The sequence below is a fragment of the Amblyomma americanum genome, chromosome 8 (genome assembly GCF_052857255.1).
Source record: "Amblyomma americanum isolate KBUSLIRL-KWMA chromosome 8, ASM5285725v1, whole genome shotgun sequence".
NCBI lineage: Eukaryota > Metazoa > Arthropoda > Arachnida > Ixodida > Ixodidae > Amblyomma > Amblyomma americanum.
In genome coordinates this window covers 62,125,461-62,147,523 of record NC_135504.1, presented here as the reverse complement: position 1 = coordinate 62,147,523, position 22,063 = coordinate 62,125,461, and the positions used below count along the sequence as shown (strand labels likewise).

Here is a 22,063-nt window from a genome sequence, read left to right as displayed (position 1 = left end):
TAGTTTCTGAAAAAATATAGGGTTTAACGTTCCAAATCGACTAAGGCTATGAAGGTCGCTGCAGCGAATGGCTCCGGATGTTATGACCACCTGGGGTTTTTAAGAGTGCACTGACATCACACATTACACGGGTCTCTAGAATTCGACCGCCGCAGCCGTAATGGAACTCTTGTCTTTCTGGTCAGCCTAGGATAGGATAGCTTTATTGACCTCTAGCGCAAGTGCTTTTATGCGGTTCAGATGAGTCCATCTCCGTAACCGTCGGTTCTCCCTATACCAGGGCTCCGCTGGATGCTGCCGTCGGCTGAGCTCGCCGTATCAGTCCGATCTGGTCATCGCGACATCCGAGCGCCATAACCACTGAGCCACCGCGGCGGCGTCATCGAAGTGCTGATTGCGCCCCAAATAGCGTCGATTGTCTCACACGGGGGCGTAAATGATTTATAAAAAAAGAAAGTTATTTCCATGCGTATTCTCGGCAACTAGGCTGGATTACTGATGCATTAGTTTTGTATCGATTGTGTTGCCAGCGTCATCGGTGGTTAGGAACAACCGAAAAAAAAGGTTGAAAAGAGTCGAGAGGGTTGTTTGCCTTGTTGAAGACGCGCTTCCTCAGAGCAAAAACGCTTTCGCGCTTACGCGTATGGCGCATGACAGTCGCCAGAGAACTATTCTCCAAACAGCGAAGTTTGAAACGTCCAGGAGCAGAGATATCTCGAAAGTTGCTCGCCGAACGCTTTTCTATAGCTGCGCGACATCGAGCGATGGATACAGCAGGATACAGGCTATTGTTACTTTCAGTAGACATTGGGGCCAAGCTAAATTCTGCGTGGGCAATTCCCTTGTGTTTAGTTTACTACCTGGAGACATTTCACTGCAAAATAGCCCAGTGCTTTCAGCCAGTCTCCATTATTTTAGAGATATCCAGTTCCTCCCACCGCAAGTTTTCCTCATTATGCAGTCTGTGATACTGAGACCTTCTGAAGTGTCAGCATGCATTGCTCAAGTTTTGATTTGATTCAATGAAACTTGGTATGAGCGTCAGTTCTGTCATTGATCTGTGCTCGGATTCTGGCTCATTTTCTTTTGGCCGATGGCTCCTCACTGCCTGCTCTCGCTATATTTTAGCCTTTTACGGTCTTTAGCGAGTGTTTGTAGCTAACCACGACCGTGGCCTGCCGAGGGCGGCGCTGTCATCGGCAGTGCTCGCAGAGACCGAAAGTGGGCCGTGCGGGAGACGCGTGTCTTGTTTCTGCAAGACCTAGGAATCTATATTAACACGCTCCTCGGCAAAGATGCCCCTCGAGTCACGATCGCACGTGGCTTAATTTTTTTGTTCAGAAAAAGTGGATGTGTTTATTGAGAAGTAATTCGTTATTCTTAGCATATTTCTGTGTGTGCGACCATCTTGATGCGGGGCGCTGAGCTGTCCGTTTACTATATTATTTCTATTCAAGGATTCCCCTAGCGCTCGAAGACATAAAAGGGGGGATGTACACCGATATCGAGAATTACAAGTGCAATAGTCAGACGATGGTACTATTCGAACAACGCAAGGAACAGCCGTAAACGCAACAAATACTCGAACACACTTGCGCACAATGAATTATGAAATCTTTGGAAAATATCAATTTATGAATAAATGCATGAAACGTTGCCACAGATGCGCAGTCAACCGTGTTTTAGGCAGTTTGTTCCACACAGGTGTGAGATCTGGAAAGAAGGATTTCTGATAAGCATTCGTTCGACATCTGATTTCTTGTAGCTTGAAAGAGTCATCACAACCTGCAGATACAAAATGTGGCAGGAGAACATTCACAGCTATATCAATCCCGGTTTTATCGAAACAGATGCGGTAGAATGTTTCTAATTTACTGCGCAAGCGCCTAGTTCTCAGAGGTTCCCAACCAAAAGATTCCTTCATAACTGACGGCCGACTTGGATTGTCCTAGCATTCGAGCGCTGCGGAATTTAACTCCTTGAGGGCGCACTCGTAGGTTGGCTTTCAATTCTTCCGGCGATGTCCCGGGGTCCACTCCGTGTATCACACCACGGCGAGTGTCTTCCGGGAGTGCCACGTAAGCATTTACTTCGTATGAGCTTTCCCCAAAAGTGAGACTGGAAATGCGTCTCACCCGCCGCGGTGGCTCAATGGTTAGGGCGCTCGACTACTGATCCGGAGTTCCCGGGTTCGAACCCGACCGCGGCGGCTGCGTTTTTATGGAGGAAAAACGCTAAGGTGCCCGTGTGCTGTGCGATGTCAGTGCACGTTAAAGATCCCCAGGTGGTCGAAATTATTCCGGAGCCCTCCACTACGGCACCTCTCTCTTCCTTTCTTCTTTTACTCCCTCCTTTATCCCTTCCCTTATGGCGCGGTTCAGGTGTCCAACGATAAATAAGACAGATACTGCGCCATTTCCTTTCCCCCCCAAAAACCAATTATTACTATGCGTCTCACGTGTTGGGCGGCCATCTCGCTTGCCGTGCTCACTATTATGATGTTGGAACCGGTGCGAAGCCTGTTGATCAGATATTCTCCTTTACATTGGTGGTTGCATGCTACCGCTACGGCGCGGGCTACTTGATGAGTCTGGAGCGACTTGACTGCAAGTCCCTTCGGTCGCAGAATGATCTTGAAATCGTCTTTGGGGAGTGGTGGCAGCCTCGGCCTAGGCCGCCGCGGCGCTCCCTTCCCGTCGCTGTTCGAAGTAGCGGCAGCTGTCGCGCCAGCTGCCGGCGGAGCATTTGCCAGGGTTTTTCCGCCGAGGTCACCTTGAGCGGTCGGTGGAAAATTCCCGGGAGTGTTCCGTTCGTTCTTCCGGTCGTTTCACTACAAGGGCTGCAGGAAACGGTACCCCCCACCACATAAATCTCTCTCCAGGGAAGACGCCGTCGCCTGGAGGCTGCTACAGACGGGCTCATACCCGAATCTAAATACACTCAACAAAATACAACCCACACAATACACAGACAAATGCCCATGGTGCCACGAAACACCCACGCTCTATAACATTACGTAGGCCTGCCAGAAAATAGAGGTGGCACCGAAAATACCAAACCCGAGTGCGGAGCACTGGAAGGAATGCTCTCCAGCGACCGTCAGGACGTCCAACTTGGGCTGATCCGGCGAGCACAGCTGGCAGCGGCATCCAGCGCAGCCCTGGACTAGGGGCAGACGACCATTGCTAAGAAGATGGAAGAAACCATCCGATTCCGCCAAATTGCTCACCTACTCTCTAGAGCTCAATAAACGTTTTCCTTCCTTCCTTCCTTCCTTCCTTCCTTCCTTCCTTCCTTCCTTCCTTCCTTCCTTCCTTCCTTCCTTCCTTCCTTCCTTCCTTCCTTCCTTCCTTCCTTCCTTCCTGTGTTGAAAATTGTAGTCATTTCCGTCATTGTAGTAAGTAGGAGATAATAGACAGTTTTAGCTGTGCGTACGCAACGGCTTAGCTTACGCAAAGTGTTCTCGGGGTCAGTAGTGCGCATGCGCAGAACGCAAGCGCAAGCCCTGCGTCTTGCGTACGTACGCTAGCCAGCGGACTTTGCGTTGCGTGGCTTGCGTGGTTAACGTTGACAAGGTGGCGGCGCCCTTCTCGCACGCTTCGGAATAAATACATGTCGCCGCTGGATTCTCCGACGCAATAGCTCGCTGAAATGGTAGCGTTTCGCTTTTATTTTGCCTCCTCTTGCCCACACGTAGCGGTATAAGCGATAACTAACCCCTGTTTTACAGATAATTTGGCAGTTTTCAACCTCCTAGGCCTAACTAAATGCAGTGCCACTAGATGGCGCCACCGTTTATGCGTGCGCGTGAGGGACGCTACGGCACGGCCAACTGAAACTATACTTCTGACAGCGTAACGCACACAGCGCCGTAGCACTTTGCGTACACAAGCACTTGCCTACGCACAGCTAGAACTGTGTAATGCACAAGCAACGAGGCTTGCTGGCGGGACTATTTGGGTCTTGGAAACAAGTTTCTAGAGGAAAACAGAAGCATACTTACTGGAGCGTGAGGTTTCCTGGGCCACACCCTACGTCTATAAACTGTTGCCCAACGCCAGCATCCCAGTGGGCCGCCAGGTGAAACGTGTCAAGAAGTTGCGCGACGACTTCCGCGTGACGGTCGGCATTTTCGACAAAAATGTCCTCTCTTTCTTGTACAACGGCAGCGGCTTCCGTTTTCTGCGGGGTGTTCTCTTGCGATCCGGGCATCCTGTAATAACAATTGCAGAACGGCACTTGATCAGCTAAACCCATTCACTCCGCGATGGCAGTAAATGTGCAGAAACGAAGCAGTGTAGAAATAAAATATTTGAGGGGACACCAGAAAAATTGACCACTCCTGGGTGCCGTAAAATTTTCTAGATGCTTTTACAGGACAGTGCCAGCGGGCTTTCAATTTTGCAGTCAGTAAAGCTAAATTCAGACCACTTACGGGGTTTGCCACCAGATAAAATGTGGTGGTGTCAGTAGACTGTGTCGACCACTTTGGCGAATATTATTGGTTCTCTTTCTCGTGTGGTAATCTTTATGGTTTAAAACTGCATCCCTCCTCCTGTTAGTAGGCAGCAATGAAGGACATTAAGCTGTACAGTCTGAGATCCTTTAGTGTGCTCCACGGATTTTTATCCAGACTATTGTTACATTCGGCCTGTATGAAATCCTGGCTACGGCTTTCATGCTAGGTAGCTGCGCTATATACAGGATGTTCCAGCTAACTTTAGCCATGGTTTAAAAATATGCCGCGGCCCCATAAGACAACGCGGCCAAACGCATGTTGCTGGCTACTGTATGGTGCAAATCGCACTGTCTTTCGTTTCTGCTTAATTACATCATTAGTCGAAATTAATTCAGCAACTACGCAAGCAAAGAAGTTAGGCAGGAAATTCTAAGCACAAAATTGCAGAACGTTCTGAAAACGTCCAATTACAGAGTTTCTCTAACTATCCATCTATTACGTATCAGTTTTTTTTCGCACACTGCAGGTGTGACTGCAGGTGTGTACGAAACGAAAAAGAAATGCCATTTGATATGATGGCTTGCGGGCCGCAATTGCAGAACTCTCAAACGTTCGGCCTACAAACAAGGAGCTCATTGAGCCTGGTGTGGTGCCGCTTAAAAGGCCACAGGGAAGCGATGCAGGTGGTGGCTGTGCGAGTTACGCCAGCGCAAGCGGAGGGTGCTCAGAATCTCTGGCTCCGGACAGGCCGCCATTGGAATCTGAACCTGACAACGTTTAACGTTAGAGCCTTATCTAGTGAGGCTAGCCTAGCAGTGCTGTTCGAGGAACTAGCGGGCGTTAAATGGGATGTCATAGGGCTTAGTGAAGTTAGGAGGACAGTACTAAAGGACGGGCACATACTGTGTTATCGCGGATTAGTGGATAGACGAGAACTAGGTGTGGGATTCCTCATTAATCAGGATATAGCTGGCAACGTAGAGGAGTTCTATATTATTAACCAAAGTGTGGCACCTATCATAATTAGGCTTAAGAAGAGCTACAGGCTGAAGGTGGTGCAGGCCTACGCGCCAACATGTAGTAATGATGACCAGACTGTTGAAAGCTTCTAAGAAGACGTGTAATCGGCAATGAACAAAGTAAAAAGACAGTTCACTGCATTGATGGGCGGCTTCAATGCGACAGTGGGTAAGAAGCAGGCTGGTGACCAGGCGCAGGCTACTATGGGATAGGTTCTAGGAATAGCAGGGGAGAGTATGAGTAAAGTTCGCAGATAGAAATAACTCACGCATCATGAATACCTTCTTCCGCAAACGAGAGAACATGCAGTGGACCTGTAAGAGCCCTAATGGTGAGACTAAAAATGAAATTGACTTCATACTATGCGCTCCCCTTGTATCTTGCAGGATGTGGAGGTCCTCGGAAAAATGCGCTGTAGCGACCACAGAATGGTAAGGTCTGGAATTAGCTTAGACTAGAAGAGTGAACAGAAAAAACTAGTTAAGAGGAAGTCCATTAGCGAGCTAGCGGTAAGAGGGAAAATAGAAGAATTCAGGATATCGCTGCAGAACAGATATTCAGCTTTAACTGAGGAAGATGATATTATTGTTGATACAATGAATGATAATCTGACAGCTATCATTACGGAGTGTGCAGTAGAAGTAAGTGGTAGGGCGGTTCGACAGGATACCGGTAAGCTATCTGAGGAGACGAAAGATCTCTTTAAGAAACGTCAAAGCACGAGGGAATCTATAAAGAATAGAACTAGCAGAGCTATCGAAGTTAATAAATAAGCGCTAGGTAGCCGACAAAAGGAAGTTTATTATGGAGAGAATCGAGCATGCTCTAAAGAACGGAGGTAGCCTAAAAGCGGGGAAGAGGAAACTAGGAATAGGTAAAAACCTGATGTATGGTTTAAGAGACAAGGAGGGCAATGTCATTAGCAATATGTATAAGTTAGTTTATGTAGTCCAAAAGTTCTACACAAATCTATACAGTTGCCAGTGTAATTAGAACGTTAATGACAGTAGCGCACAGCAATGGGTCATCCTGCCAGTAACGAAAGAGGAAACAAAGAAAGCCTTAGGAGCAATGCAAAGGGGAAAAGCAGCCGGTGAGGATCTAGTAACAGCAGATCTGTTGAAAGACGGAGGGAAGATTCTGCTAGAAAAACTAGCCACCCTGTATACGCAATGCCTCATGAACTCGACCGTACCAGAAGCTTGGAAGAATGCAAATATATTCTTAATTAATGAGAAAGGAGATGCAAATGATTTGAAAAACTGCCGACCAATGAGCTTATTGTCCGTTGTCTACAAGGTATTTACTAAGGTAATCGCTAATAGAGTCAGGGCAACCTTAGACTTTATTGAACCAAATGATCAGGCCGGCTTTCGTAAAGGGTATTCCACAATAGATCATATTCACACTATCAATCAGATGATAGAGAAATGCGCAGAATATCAGGAACCCCTATATATAGCCTTCATTGATTATGAGAAAGTATATTGGAAACCTCAGCAGTCACTCGGGCATTGCGGAATCAGGGAGTAGATGAGCCTTATGTCAATATACTGGAAGATATATATATAGGAACCGTACAGCTACCATAGTCCTCCATAAAGTCAGCAATAAAATTCCAATAAAGAAGGGCGTCAGGCAAGGAGACACTATCTCGCCAATGCTATTCTCCGTCTGTTTACAGCAGGTATTCCGAGGCCTGACTTGGGAACAGTTGGGGATAATAGTTCATGGAGAATACCTAAGTAATTTGCGATTCCTTGATGACATTCCTTGCCAAATCACTCAGGAGATGGGCTTCAAAGAATGATAAATGAGTTAGACAGGCAGAGCAGAACGGTGTGTTTAAAAATTAACGTGCAGAGAGCCAAAGTAATGTTCAACAGTCTAGGAAGGAAACAGCAGTTCACAAATGGCAACGACGTGCTGGAAGTGGTAAAGGAATAAGTCTACTTGGGGCAGGTAGTGACAACTTATCCGGATCATTAGATGGAAATAACTAGAAGGATAAGAATGGAGTGGAGCGCATATGGCCGGTTTTCTCAGATCATGAATTAGCAGGTTACCAATATTCCTCAAGAGAAATGTGTACAACGCTGTATCTTACCGGTACTCACCTACGGGGCAGAAACATGGAGGGTAACGAAAAGGGATCAGCTTAAGTTAAGGACCACACAGCGCGCCGTGTAAAGGAAAATGATAGGTGTAACGTTAAGAGACCGGAAGCGGGCACAGTGGGTGAGGTAACAAACGCGTGTTAATGACATCCTAGTAGAAATCAAGAGGAAGCAATGGGCTTGGGCAGGGCATGTACTGCGAAGGCAAGGTATCCGCTGGTTCTTAAGGGCAACAGAGTGAATTCCAAAAGAAGGCAAGCGTAGCAGGGGCCGGCAGAAGGTTAGGTGGGCGGATGAGATTAGGAAGTTTGCCGGCATACGGTTGGCGCAGCTGGCAAAGGACAGTGTTAATTGGAGAGACATGGGAGAGGCCTTTGCCCTGCAGCGGGTGTAGTTAGGCTGATGATGATGATGATGAAGCAATATGTGCTGCGTCTGCTTATCTGTATCATGAACCGGTCGCCGCAAGGTAAGCATACTGCTGGCGGAAATCGCACAGCCAGCTGCTGCGTCGCTGCCCTGTGGCCTTTTAATTGGCAGAACACCCGGCTAAATGATTTTTCGCTTGTACGCGGAATGTTTGAGAGCACTGCAATCACGATATACAAGAAGGCATATCACGTGGTATTTTTTGTACGTAATAGCTACAAAGTTTGAAACTGCGCAGTCGGATGTTTTGTTTTCCGGAGCGTTCTGCAACTTTAAGATTAGAATTTTTTGACTAGCGTTGTTGATTCCGAAGTTGGTTAATTAATCTTGACTAATTGTACAATTAAGTAGATTACAAAAACTAGTGACTTGCTGCATACAATAGCCAGCGAAATGCATTTGGCACGTCGTCTTCGAGTCCCTCGGCTTATTTTTAAATTCCGCCGCGGTGGCTCAGAGGCGGTCACCTGCTGATCGGAGAACCCGGGTTCGAGACCGACTTCGGCGGTCGCGTTTCGATGGAGGCGAAAAGCAAAGGCGCCCGTGTGCTGTCCGATGTGAGTGCACGTTAAAGATCCCCAGGTGGTCGAAATTAGTCAGGAGCCCTCCACTACGGCGCCTCTTTCTTCTATCAGTCCCTCAATTATGCCTTCCCTTACGGCGCGGTTCAGGTGTCTGCCGTAATGTGAGGCAGATACCGTGCCATTTCCTGTCCCCCAAAACCAATTTTCATTTCATTTTTTTATATTCTTAAACAATATCAAAAGATAACAGGGACACCCTATACAATAAAATGCTAAGTTGAAACGCCACAACTGTATAAGTTTTTAAACGATCCCGTTTCCATTCTGGCACGGCAAGACATTGACGTTCTGTCTAGTACACGCGGGAGCCGATCACCTTCTCTAAACGAGTGATTGTTCATAAGCAAACTACGTGGAGTGAAGGAGAAAACTGCTGCTAAGACTTGAAGCCGCCTAAGGGAAATCTGCCAGTATACTTCACTCGCTTGGCAATCTGCGGGCCTCAGTCCACAAGCCTGGAATTCGAAACTTAGCACCTGCTGCATATCTCATAAATTGTCAAAAATAAAAGTACATTTGCTCTTTAGAAAAGCTGGTCGAGATATCGTCGGCATATTTGATTACTATCCAAGTGCACGTGATGCACATTTCAACAGGACGCCATTGGAGAGTACTGTCTGAACAGATGCTCCCGCTTCACTGCGGCTATGCTTGAGGCTAGCCCACTTTCGCCTGGGTGCCATCTCAATTGACAACTGTCAGCCGGTTTCAAAGCAGCTGGAAAGAAATATCGACAAGGGCAATGGCGTGTCATAGCATCTGAATACGTCCTGTATAAACAACTAATTCAAGAAGAACAAAAAACTTTGCTGATTGGATTGCGTGCATGGCTTTCTAGCAAAAAGTGAAAGAACATAAAAAGTTAGGACAGCAGTTAATTAAAACGCGAGATTGATAAAGCGGTTGGTAGCAGAAGCTTAAGTGCTTGTTTGCAAAATATAGGCAATATTATGCACAGAGCGATGGTAGAAGAAAAAAAAAAGAGTAATTACAGACAGAAAACTACTTTGAGCGAACGAGAGTTTCCAAGCGTTATTGGCCTTGAATTCGAGCAAGCATGTTGGAATGGCAGATGGGAACTGATTTCATATTCAGCAGCTCCGCATGACCCGCCGCGGTGGCTCAGTGGTTAAGGCGCTCGGCTACTGATAAGGAGTTCCCGGGTTCGAACACGACCGCGGCGGCTGCGTTTTTATGGAGGCAAAACGCTAAGGCGCCCGTTTGCTGTGCGATGTGAGTGCACGTTAAAGATCCCCAGGTGGTTTAAATTAACCCGGAGCCCTCCACTACGGCACCTCTTTCTTCCTTTCTTCTTTCACTCCCTCCCTTATCCCTTCCCTTACAGCGCGGTTCAGGTGTCCAACGATATATGAGACAGATACTGCGCCATTTCCTTTCCCCCCCAAACCAATTATTATTATTATTATTGCAGCTCCGCATGCGTTCCATGAGTAAAGCAGACGACACGCCTTCTCAGTCGTGATATACAATGCGTATGAAGGTAGCGACTTCATTTTCCAATCCGCAAGAGAGAGAGAGAGATAAAACATTTCTTATTTCATTGAAGTGTTCTACGAGTCAAGTAGCAATAGTTTTGAAAACTCGGTCCGCCACAAATTTAAACGTGCCATACAAATTTGCTTGCAGAAACCCCACAAAGACACTAAATGTTGACGTCAGAACCGTCAATGATCGGAAACAAGAACAGGGCAACAACTATTCGCAGAGATGTGACAATACATCTGTTTGTATTATGCGTGGAATAAATATTGGTTCATGAAAATGAAAAAAAGATGCCATGCTAGACGCGTCGGTAGACAATGCAATCCAGATGAGAGCACCTTGAAGGTTTAATAGTGTTCTGGCGCGAGCATATGTGGCAAACGCTAAAATACGCCTTAAAGGTGCACAAAAGAAGAATCTGAACTCATCTTTTTACCGCGGGAGCTCCACGTACACGTTCTAAGCATTCTTAGAGAATTTGAATTGTTGTCCTGGGCGGCCGATTTCTCTAATTTAAATTGGATTAAAAGTCCCGGCTCCCGCCTTTTTTTTTTTGAAGTCAACGCTGAAGGTAGGAGGAGTCTACCAACGCGTGGAGTGCCTTTTAGCCATTGCCGTGCCAGGCTTCGCTTTCACTTTCATTTTTTTGTTTTTTGCCTTGTGCGAATAAATGCAGGGTAAAATTATCCACCGTGTCAGGGTTAATTTGAGATACATGGGAGAGGCCTTCGCTCTGCAGTGGGCGTAGTCAGGCTGATGATGATGATGACTTATAATACGTCCAGGAATTCGTAGAATTGTATTTAGAGCACACCATAGATTTGAAAATCATTTACCATAGCTGCATGGTATTGTCTCACTACATCAGTATTAATAAAGAACTCTAATCCCAAACGCTAACCTTGCGGAAGGTTTGATTTGCTTACTTCTAACTATCTGAATCGCTTAGAAGACGGTATCACCAGCATAAACATTAAGTTGTGACTAAAGTATGAGAAAAGTAATTATTGGCGAGTAGTGGTCAACTCCAAATGCTAGTTGTCCGAGCAGTTAGGCGTTCGCTTAAGCTTAAACTGGGTGGTAAGCATGCCCTTGCTTGAAACCTCCGGGACCGCATTCGACGTCAATGGATTGTTGCAGCTCGTTTTCGCAAGGCCTGAACGCTTTGTGAAACGTGTCCAGGATTTCGGCCACTGCTTTTTCGTGGCGATGGTCGTTTCTGTCGTACACGTCAGGTTGCTCGAGCACCTCCGGCAGAGTTTCCACCTCCGAGTGTGCCATTCTGAAAAATGAACGCTCAAGTGCGCCTCCTCACAATGGCAAGAGAAGAGAACGTTTAGAATACAAACACAAGGTCAGATAAAATATTCACATCCTCTAGGCTGTACGCGGAAGCTGATGTAGATTAAAACAGTGCATTAATGAAGACAAGCATGTCGGGAAGGATTTCAGAGGTGTCATGGGTGTGAGCTCCTTTCCTGCTACACAGAGGATTTCGTAGCCATAGCACATGATGCGCAAACAGATCCATTCGGGGAAAATGAAGCAAATACAAGTTGAAAAAATAATCAATAAAGCCTGAATTGCATCACAAAACTACAAAAGTAAGGAGTTGTTCGCTCCATTGAGGTGGATTTTTGAAGACCTGCAGATATTAGAACCCAACATCCTGCTAAGGTTCCGCGGTGGCTCTGAGGTTTTGCTGCTCGGATGCTGACAAGAAACACGCGCGTTCCACTATGGCCACGGCGGTCGAATTTGGATGGAGGTGAAATGCTATTGGTCCTTGTACTGTGCGATGGCAGTGCACGGTGATGATGCCTGCATAGTGCAAATTGCCCTGAGCCCACGTCTACGACGTCTCTCGTAGACTGAGCAGCTTTGGACCATCAAATCTCATAAACCATATCAAACCTACTAAGGTTGGTGGTTTATTTGCTGGTTTTGAGGTTTAGGTGCAAGCTCAGAGTGACTGTCTACAAGTCTGATACCAAGTTGTGACAAATCATTCCGGCATGACTTTATGGGCGAAGCTCGAGTAGATTTGCAGCTGCATCCTCATTCGCCACGCTCCAGCATGTCACTGGCGTTCTTTAATTTCTAGTAATTTCCACTGCCTGCGTTCGAACACATGTAGTCTATATTCACTAAATGTACGAGGAATTCAAATGTGAAAGGGCAGTCTGTATGGCTTTCCATAAATGTCACTGGTTTATCACATTATGTTTACTTTCAAAGGTATTCATTAAAGGCTATTTTTCTAAAAAGGTAAACGCGGGCACTAAACGCGTAACTCTACTAATAGCCTGTAAAGGATTACGAGATGTGCTTACGTTCACGTGTGCCAGTTGTCGCGGCTAAAGTGTACTAGTGGGGATCACACATGCGCGGAGAAAAAAAAAATCTCTCTCCGAGCCTACGTGACAGGAAGCACCAGCTGTGCTATACATTCCACATGTGAGAAAAACAACGCAGGCACGGGACAGCAAAAGCCGCCGGTTTCACGGCCGTGACCTCGTGGCTTGCTATGAGGCACCTGCCATGGAGTATGCAATCGTCAACGGAAGTTAAAGGGAGGAATTATTTAGTAGCTCAATTTCTTTTGATTATTTTTGTCATCTATATCCTGTGGTCTACGTGGCACAATTGCCGGCAGAAAATATTCGCTCGCATGGTGCTGTCTGTATTTTTTTACCCAAATCACGTGCCATGGCACTCATAGAATTTTTGTCTATGCGCCATTTTTTTTCTTTGTTTCACAAGTGTAGTACCAAAATACATGAACAAAAAAGCGCTGCAAGCAATCAAATTTATCGTGACTCATGTCTCCTGCGCTCCAGGACATGATCTCTCCAATCAGACTGCAACCCGCCTTTCCGTGCGCGAGCTGCTGCCGTTGTATTTTGGCTAATTTCGTAAACTGACCTCCTCACCTGACTACCTGCCATACTTCAGCACATGGTCCTTTTAGAATCCAAACTGCTGCCGCGAAAAGCTGTCGTTAATTTCCTATTCGAATAACATGTCCGATCCACAGTCCTTTCTTCATTATTTCATCTTGTACAGGAATAAAGTTTGCACTACAAATGCACTATTAAAACAGAAAATAAACACCACATCGAAATTTAATATTATTAAGCAATAATGGGGCACTATTGTTAGGAGAGCGAAAACAAAAGGTAACTGTGACAAGCGCTAAAGAACCGTCTCGATATTTACATGGTCACAACAATTACTGCACAGAAACAAATTGCCATAGTAAGCTGGTGACCTCTATCACAATAACTGCATGATAGCCAATTTTCAAGTTTTTCAGGCGAAGAAGCTCTTATAACGCGTTTATCCCATATCATATCTTTCTTTTTCTTTCGGCCACGCACCGGGCGCCACCCCAGCATTTTTGTACATTCATTTTTCTTCGACTGATTGAGCATGTTTAATCGGACATAAGTTGCCTCTGTAAATAGTCGGCGCAGGCGCTCTGGGTGCGGCGCCAGAGTAAGGTAGTTGACTTTGTGTTCGCAGGCCAAGTATCAGCGAGCACAAAATGTAAGTCAGAACTGATACTGCGGAACGGTTCGAATGGGTCAGGAGTTTTTAATCATCTCTGTGGTGTGTAAGAAACGGAGCTAGCAAGTTCCACAACTGTTGAACAGAACAATGCGCACCTTCTGGTTAATCGATAAAGAAAAATTATTTGTAATTAGAAAGTTATAAAGATTGTCATCAACGCACCGAAGCACTCCACAGTAGAAATACCTGCCCCATTCCGCGCCCTCTCACACAGAATAATGCTTTCGCGTTCGGCTTGTACGTTTACTTTCTCCGTCACCATTATAATTAATGTTTCGCAGCAATTACCCCCTGTGCTGCTTGCAAAGGAAGCATCATCAGGAACTTTTATTATTTATTTTTATTTGTACTAGCACAGACGTCACAGCATATTTGTTCAAGATTAGCGGAGTTTCAAAATGTCTTTTTTTTTTCAGGCAATCGGCATTAAGATATGTTCAATTGGCAAAATTACTCTGTTCCCAAGATGGGTCGGATGAACACTGTCGGGCATGACCCTATTATCAGGTGATAATTATTCAGTGAGCTGCCTTAATTTACCAAAAGTAATTTTGTGTGCGCCAAGTTTTATTCCCGCCATTCGCTGCGCTGATCGAAAATACGTCATCAGCAGCTTTTACATGGCCACAAAAACACTGAACTGGATTCAAATTCTGTAAAATTCTTCCGCGCTTTTAAGAGACTTCATTAACAAGCAAAGTGACGCGTGCGATTAGAGATCTCGCAGACACACACCAAGAAATTTTTCCGATTCTCTATCCACTGCCGAGCACTTGGGGAAACCATCTGCCTTTATCTCATGACATCACGGTAGCGGCAGGTAGGCCTTGTATCCTGGTGACGTTGGCAGAAAATTTTGCCGGTTTTTACATGGCATTGTACTCGGAGGAGTTGAAACTGCAGTAGGTGAAGTACCACAATCGCACGCACAGGGGCTTCAAGAAGTCGAGTACGCGATGCAGATTCACGGTGTGCTGAAAGATTCGAAGTTCGCGATTCACGTAGCATTAGGTAAACAATCCATATTTTTTATGGACCGCAAATGCTACAATTCTATGCGACAGCGCAATTTGATTGCATGCCCTAGAATACCGATTCAGCTTTTGTTTTGTGAAGTCGCAGACACTCTATATGAAGTGCTCATTATAGTCGGTTTGTTTTTGTTACTTGTCTTTGAATTCCTTGTTAGAGCAGATATGTGAAGAAGATTGGGCGATGTCCGCTTACGCCGTTGGTTATCGTCGGCCGTGAGATAAATACGGCTGCAAGGAGGCGGCCTCTCAAAAGTTGAATTTCTCGTATCTGTTTGTTGCTTATATGTAAAAAGCTTAATCATTTCCTGAGAAACAAGCCTCTGTATTTGATTAACGCTAACGATTCCAATTCATGCACATAAACGTAAAACAGCGAACTGGGCTCTTCGTCCGGTAGTCCTCGAGTCCAACGCGAGAAATCTTCTATCAGGACAGAAAGCTTTACGGCTGACTTCCCGCCATGTACTCAACGTGAATGCTGCTCTGCGACATGATCCTTACGAGCATCTGGGCTTTTAGGCCTCTTCAAATATGTGTGAGCGCAAAGCACCTGAGGTGCAACTAGGTAACTTAGCTTGGACCTACTGTTGAGAGGAAGACCTGCAGGACGGTCTAAGCTTTAGACCTGGTGCAATGGCAGCGGCACAACGCTAGACTGACTGAGGAGAAAGAATTCACTCAGAAAAACGGCAAAATTATGCTCTGGCAATCACAGCTCTGCTCTGCGCTTTGTAAATGCATTTAGAGTGCACGATGCAATGTGAGCATTGTGCACATATCAGAACAATCCGCATTGTTATACGTTTGTTCTTTTATTTACATAAACTGAACTCATTTGAAGTGTACGAAAAATTGGTTTGGTTTTATGGAGATTAACGTCCCAAAGTGACTGCAGCTGGCAAGAAGGCCGTAATGAAAGGCTCCGTATAATTTCGACCACCTGGCGTTCTTTATATGACATCGCACAGTACGCAGGACTCAAGCATTTCGCCTCCATCGAAATGCGACCTCTGCGGCTGCGATCGAAAACGTGTGTTTCGGGTCATCCACAGCGGCGGCTTCGCATCTATTAAAAGAATGAATTAAAAGACCAGCGCATTAAGGCGTTGTGTCTGTTTTATTTTTTCTATTAATAGAACGGCCGCAGTCGGTTTGGAAGTTTTATTTGTTTTTAGATGTAAACGGCTTTGGAATTAAGCGAATTAAATCGTAGAAATGTAAACGCTGATCGCAAAATGAAGATGAAAAAGGAAGCATTTCCTAATTATGATTACCATCAAAACATTATGAAAGATCGTGTTAAATGTGGGCATGCACAGTTGTGCAGCGGTATATCAGCACTAACCTGTGTGTGGTGACTCCTTTGTTAGCTGACTTTGGAAGTCTTTCTTTCACGTCATTGCATTCTTGCTATTTTTCCATGAACCCTTGAGTACACTTTGTGGGAAACGTGTCCGAGCATTCATCCCGCATGTAGCCAACTCCCCATTGCACGCACGGATGTTTTCCTGTCTGTTCGCCCCGGTTACCACGGCCTTTTTTTATGCCGTCTGTAGAGCGCGACTGCCAACATTTGTAGTGGAGTCCCCAAGGGAAACATGGAGCTGGTTCTTACCATATGAGCCGGACGCCCATAAACTGCTCCTTCCAGTTGAAACCTTGGTCATTTGCCTCGTGTTCTGAATAAGCGTCTCACTTTTTCCAATCTTAAGTGGCAGGTATGTGTTACTGCGGAAATGGAGTGTTCAATTGTTTAATTCAAGCTATTTCGGCTCTTTTTTGCAACTGAGGAGAGTGCCTGCATTGAGAAATAGCCACGCTCGTTCTTTTTACTTCTTGAGTGTGATTTTTACTTGGAGTTTTACTGTTCATCATCCTCATCAGCGTGACTGCACCCATTGTTTGGCAAAGGCCTCTCCCGCGTCTCTCCAATTATCCCTTTCCTTTGCCAGCTGCGTCCACCCTATGCCTGCAAACTTCTTAGTCTCATTTGCCCACCTAACCTCCTGCCACCCCCTGCTACGTTTACCTTCTTTTGGAATCCACTCCGTTGCCCTTAAGGACCAGCGGCTATCTTGCCATCGCATTACATGGCCTGCTCAAGCCCATTTATTTCCCTTGATTTCGACTTGGATGTCATTAAAGCGCGTTTGTTACCTCACCTTTCTGCCCGCTTCCGGTGTCTTAACGTTACAGCTATCATTTTTCTTCGCATGGCTCGCTGCGTTGTGGTTTACTTAAGCTGAACCTTTTCATTAGCCTCCACGTTTGTTCCCCGTAGGTGAGTACCGATAAAATACAGCTGTTGTACACTTTTCTATTCTGGCATAAGGTCGTACTATTATTCCCTCCAAATAAAGAAGTTTGCCAAACAAAACGTTTCATCTGCCAGCAGGAACTCCAGGTATATGTAACATTCGCACAATTCACTTAGAGCAGCTCGTGGATCCCTGGCGGGCTTTGCTGGTCCCGTGGAAGGTTGCCCCCACATGCCAGCGCCGTTCCTCGAGTTAACGATAGCTCGAAGGAAGTTCACCGGGTTGCTGGTTACAGGGGCAAGCGCGTATCTCTCCAAATTCCCCTCCCTACGCAGAGTAGCATGCCAGCGATATTGAAACGCCGGCTAAATTCTGTTTCTTCATTAAAGAGTCTCTCTCTCTCTCTTTCGCGTATCTCTCTGTTCGGTGAAGAGGTGTTAAACCATCCACGCGACAATAATATAAGGTTGAGAGAGTGAAATGACACTTTTCGCCTTGCGAGAGGCACAACACATTCAAGCGGTGCCGCTAGGCTGAGAAGACGGGTGAGGCGACAACGACTCGTTCATCTCCCCAGTTCCTACGTGCCTGTAATTCTTTGGCCGGACTTTGTGGTCAAGACGGGTATTGTGATAGACGTAAGCAGCGCGGGCTACCGAGAACGCGCAGATGAGCTACCGAGGAGCTACCGATGGAAAAGAGAGTGCTATCGCCATTACCATGCGTGCACCTCTGGAGAATCTGCGCGAAAAGAGACAAATAAGATGAACGACGGAAACGGCCCATTTCAATTGCGCGATAGTTTGGTATGACAAAAGGGTATGAGCGAAATTTTCTTGTATGACTACAGCCGTCAATCTGGTCTATTAAGGTGAAAAAACGGTGTCATTTCTTTTTGCTGCTACTGCACTCCTAAGCGGTTGCTGTTGAATGCTTTTGAATATGATCGATATTTTGATTTCTGAATTCTGATATGGTTTCACTTTTGTGCTGTTTTTATTTGCTAATAATAATGCATACTAAGACCATCCTGGATGCCCTTTTTCCTTCTTTTCTAAGTCAAATATGAAACTTAGCTTTCTGCCGCTTAACATTTTTATATTATGTAGTTTCTGTCTTGGCATCCTAATGTAGATTTCACTTGCCCGTGTCAATGTTTTAGAATTGAGTTAACAACGCACCTGCATGCTTTACCAGAACCAACGAGAGTTTTTAATTAGAACGCCCTTCGTGCAAGAAATGTGACTCGCTGCTCATCTGCCAGGCAATCTCGGCTCCTCGTTACGCCGGCGAGCAAAGCGAATTTGTTTCGTCGGGGAAAAAGGAGCCTGTTATCATTTGCGCCCCCCCCCACCCCCACCCCTCCCCCCCCCCCCCCCCCCCCGCGACGGCAGAACCGACGCAGGACTGCGGCTGCTTCTCGCTTTTTCAAGACAGCAGCGAGGTCTGACAGCAATTTCTTTTCTATCGGAGCAGAGCGCGCGTGAGCCCCCCAGATCGCGTGTCTGTCGTCGGTTGCGCGGCTGCACACTGGCTTGCGTTGTTTTATCACAGTCCTCGTTTCACGTTTCAATTCCCGCGTGTGAGCTTGTAGCGGAGATGTAATGGCGACCTTTCAGAGGAGGAGGAGATAGTTACGATTCTCCTGTGAAACACTGTAGTTCCTACGCTGGAAGAGTGGCAAAAGGCAGATGAAGGATCAGTACGCGCCGGAGGCGGTGGTTGGTGCGTCCATCTTTAAAGCAACTCGTACGCTTGGGCCAAGGCTGCAACCTCCTGCTGCTGCTTCGGGACCGGGACGTGGAGTATTACAGAGAGTGAGTTCATGTGAGCTTACTCGTGACTCTAATATGGGAAGCGCTATCACCTCACTGGCTTGTTCACTTGTCGGCAGCTGCCTGCGTCTGTCACCGACATCCTTGTAGAGGTCCTTAGGCCTCGTATCCAGAAAAAAGACACGCGATTAAGTAAGGCGATAGCTGTAGACCATCGCGTGGCGCAGGTTATCAGGTGAGGATGAAAATTTTATATTACTCCATGGACGAGATTATGTACTGGTGGTTTTATTTTTTATAGGTCGTAACGTGTACAAAAATTGTGAAGGGCTAGCATTAGAAACCGATTTTGCCCAGTTTAAGTTTTATTCTCTGTCTGTTCATTGTACCGTCCGCCTGTGAGCTCCCTTTCGCTTTCACGTATTTTCCCAGCCCTTCACAGTTTGACTAGGATATATCACGCTTACAAAGCAAACCAGTGTTTGTTCACTATGAAAAATACCCCAATTGACATCTTGCACTCTCAGCAGCTCAGTGGAATTCATTACCATCTTACGCTGCTACTATGAACGATTTTCATTCTTTTCAATCAGCGCTTCATTTTTTCTAGAGATCTCAAGGCATTTAATGTTAATTTTTCCGTTGCATTCAGCGCTGCGAGGAGTGCTCGTTTTTTGTTTTTCATTTAAGTGATGTAAAATAAAAAACAACAAAAGTGTTCTCGTGACGTTCTTTTGTTCATTTCACTTTTATTTTGTAGTAATATGTTTTTATCGGCTAAATATGTTAGGGGAATCCCCCAAGGTGGAGTAGATTTGTAATAAGGGAGTAATTACTCATTGACATTTACCCGAGCGCAGCCATGTGGCTCCAAAGGAAAGCTATACAGCTTTCTCAGAAACTTCGCTGTTAAAGAAAAATTCGTCCTGGTCCGGGGTTCAAACTCGGGACCAGGGCTTCACCGGAACAGTCGCTCTACCCACTGAGCTAACCCGGACGGCAAGCTTATGGTAGGGCGAGAACGAGTTCATCAATAAATCGAAGTGGGAACAGTGTTGGTCAAATATGTTTTAGGGGATTCCCCCGAAGTGGAGTAGGTTTGTAATAAGGGAGTAATTACTCGATGACATATCCACACAAGCACAGCCATACGGCGAGAAAGGAATGCTATACAGCTTTTTAAAGAACTTCACAGTAAAAGAAAAATTCGGCCTGGGCCGAGGTTTGAACCCGGGACCACCGCTACACCGGAGCAGTCTCTCTACCCACTGAGCCAACCGGGACGGCAACCTTAAGGTAGGGCGAGAGCGAATTGATCAATAACTCGGAAGTGGGAACAGAGTTGGTCAAATGTTTTAGGTGAATACCCCAAGGTGGTGTAGATTTGTAATAAGAGTGTTGATCAATAATAATGTAATTGATCAATAACTGGAAGTGGAAACAGTGTTGGTCAAATGTTGTAGGTGAATCCCCCAAGGTGGGGTAGATATGTAATAAGAGAGTTGATCAATAATAAGGTAACTGATCAATTTGCTCTCGCCCTACCGTGCGCTTGCCGTCCCGGTTAGCTCAGTGGGTAGAGCGACTGCTCCGGTGAAGCGGTGGTCCCGGGTTTTGAATCCCGGACCTGGAATTATTCTTCTTTAACTGCGAATTTTCCGAGAAAACTGTATAGCTATTTTTTGTAGCTGTATGGCAGCGCTCGGGTGGATGTCAATAGACACTTTTAGACGGGGCGTACGCAGTAAGCTTGCGTACGCATCTCTTACTGCGTTGCGTACGCTGTGAATAGCTTAAATACGAAACATTTAGTTGGCCGTGCCGTAGCGTCCCTCCTGCGCTCGTGTAAACAGTACCGCCATCTAGTGACAAGACGTCAAAGCACACCAACGCAAGGTTGAAGAAATTTTCATCCGTGATTACTGATAACTAGGGTGAATGCATTGTGAGCCTTTTTTTTTGTTCGAAGAAAAGCTATGCAAACCGAAGAAAATGTAAGAACTGACTAAAAGCTAGAAAACTGCTTCGCCAGGTGTCGTTGCAACGAGGAAAACACTCTGCATTTAGTTATGCCTAGGAGCTTGAAAATCGCCTAATTATCTGAAAAACAAGGGCTATAGTTATCGCTTATACCGGTACGTGTTGGCAAGATTAGGCGAAATAAAAGCGAACCGCTAGAATTTGAGCGTGCTACTGCGTAAGAGAATCCCGCGGCGACATGTATTTATTCCGAAGCGGGAGAGATGATGGCCGCCATGTTCTCTACGCAGCACGTAGCGTCCCACGTTGCGTACGCTACGCTGTGCTTTATAGTGGGCGCGCGTCCGCAACTTGCGGCTAGAGACGTTGCGTTCTGCGCATGCGCATTTGTTACCCGCAGCGTCGTTGCGTGCGCAAGCTCACTGCGTAAGTCCAACTAAAAGTGTCTAATCAGTAATTGCTTTATTATGTTTTTATTGCACGGTCAGTGTCTGTATCTGTTTTCTCTTTCGCTGTCTTATACATGGCGCCTTTTTACTAGGTATTAGAGTATTAATGCATTTGCCTGCACTGTGAAGGTTTTTGTATTCAACATACCCTTCTAAGTAATCCAATTGAGGGGCCTTAGGGTGTGCAAATAAATGAATAAATAAATAAATAAATAAATAAATAAGTAAATAAATAAATAAATAAATAAATAAAAAAATGCCAGAAAACCTGTCGGTGTATCTCGCTTTAAAAAGTGCTGATTGTCCTGCTAATTGTTTACTAATATTTTTTGCTCTCATTGAGAATCAACAAAATGTGACTACTCAGGACAAAGAGAAAAAGTTCTCTTTACTTTTACAGCCCATTCCGTAGAAAGGTACAGACGGTGTGGAGGAGCAATACAGAAAACGTTGGTGCCATGAGCCACGAAAAAACCATCACAAATATACATATAAGTAAAAAGGACGCGCATTGTCCGTCTTAAATCGTGACATAATAGCAAGTACACTGGCGAAGAGGTAGTTACCACCCTCATCCACCATCAGTCGTGTTCACGACTACGGTAAGGACATCACGAGACACGTCCTCTGGTAATCATAGCGAGGACAGATCTTGTCGCATTGTTGCGTGCAGTACTGCGCCTGTCGACACACTTGCGGTGAAGAAAGCGCACGGCTGCATCACGAATCCACCATGTGTAACTCGGCCTCCAGAAAACTCCCCGTTTCCTGTCGCAGTTTTAAAGGGGGGTGGCGTACAGAATAGAAAAGAGCGCTGTGCAGTTTGAAAACGTTCGGATGATTTTTTAAGCTGATGCTGCTCGTGCACGCAAGGGTGGAACT

The 22,063-nt window shown here is 45.8% G+C and overlaps 3 protein-coding genes across 7 annotated transcripts in view; 1 reads left to right on the top strand and 2 right to left on the bottom strand.

Moving 5' to 3' along the window:
- Window positions 1-22,063, top strand: part of LOC144101771 (juvenile hormone acid O-methyltransferase-like) — a 282,036-nt gene that overhangs the window by 113,451 nt on the left and 146,522 nt on the right. The window lies entirely within an intron of this gene.
- Window positions 1-22,063, bottom strand: part of LOC144101768 (uncharacterized) — a 106,719-nt gene that overhangs the window by 275 nt on the left and 84,381 nt on the right. The gene's annotated exons all lie outside the window — the stretch shown is intronic.
- Window positions 6-12,470, bottom strand: LOC144101775 (uncharacterized). Its single transcript, XM_077634979.1, has 5 exons — window positions 12,446-12,470; window positions 11,341-11,394; window positions 4,004-4,213; window positions 2,459-2,839; window positions 6-1,713 (listed from the first exon to the last, which is right to left on the bottom strand). Exons 2-4 carry the CDS (start codon window positions 11,391-11,393, stop codon window positions 2,578-2,580), a joined length of 525 nt encoding a protein of 174 aa, XP_077491105.1. The 5' UTR covers window position 11,394; window positions 12,446-12,470; the 3' UTR covers window positions 6-1,713; window positions 2,459-2,577.

Coding starts and splice junctions, on each gene's coding strand:
- LOC144101775 (XM_077634979.1), bottom strand. CDS start 11,393: ATGGCACACTCGGAGGTGGAAACTCTGCCGGAGGTGCTCGAGCAACCT. Junction 4,214..11,340: donor GTGCTCGAGCAACCTGACGT/GTACGACAGAAA, acceptor TTGTTATTACAG/GATGCCCGGATCGCAAGAGA. Junction 2,840..4,003: donor CCAGGAAACCTCACGCTCCA/GTAAGTATGCTT, acceptor CGTTTCCTGCAG/CCCTTGTAGTGAAACGACCG.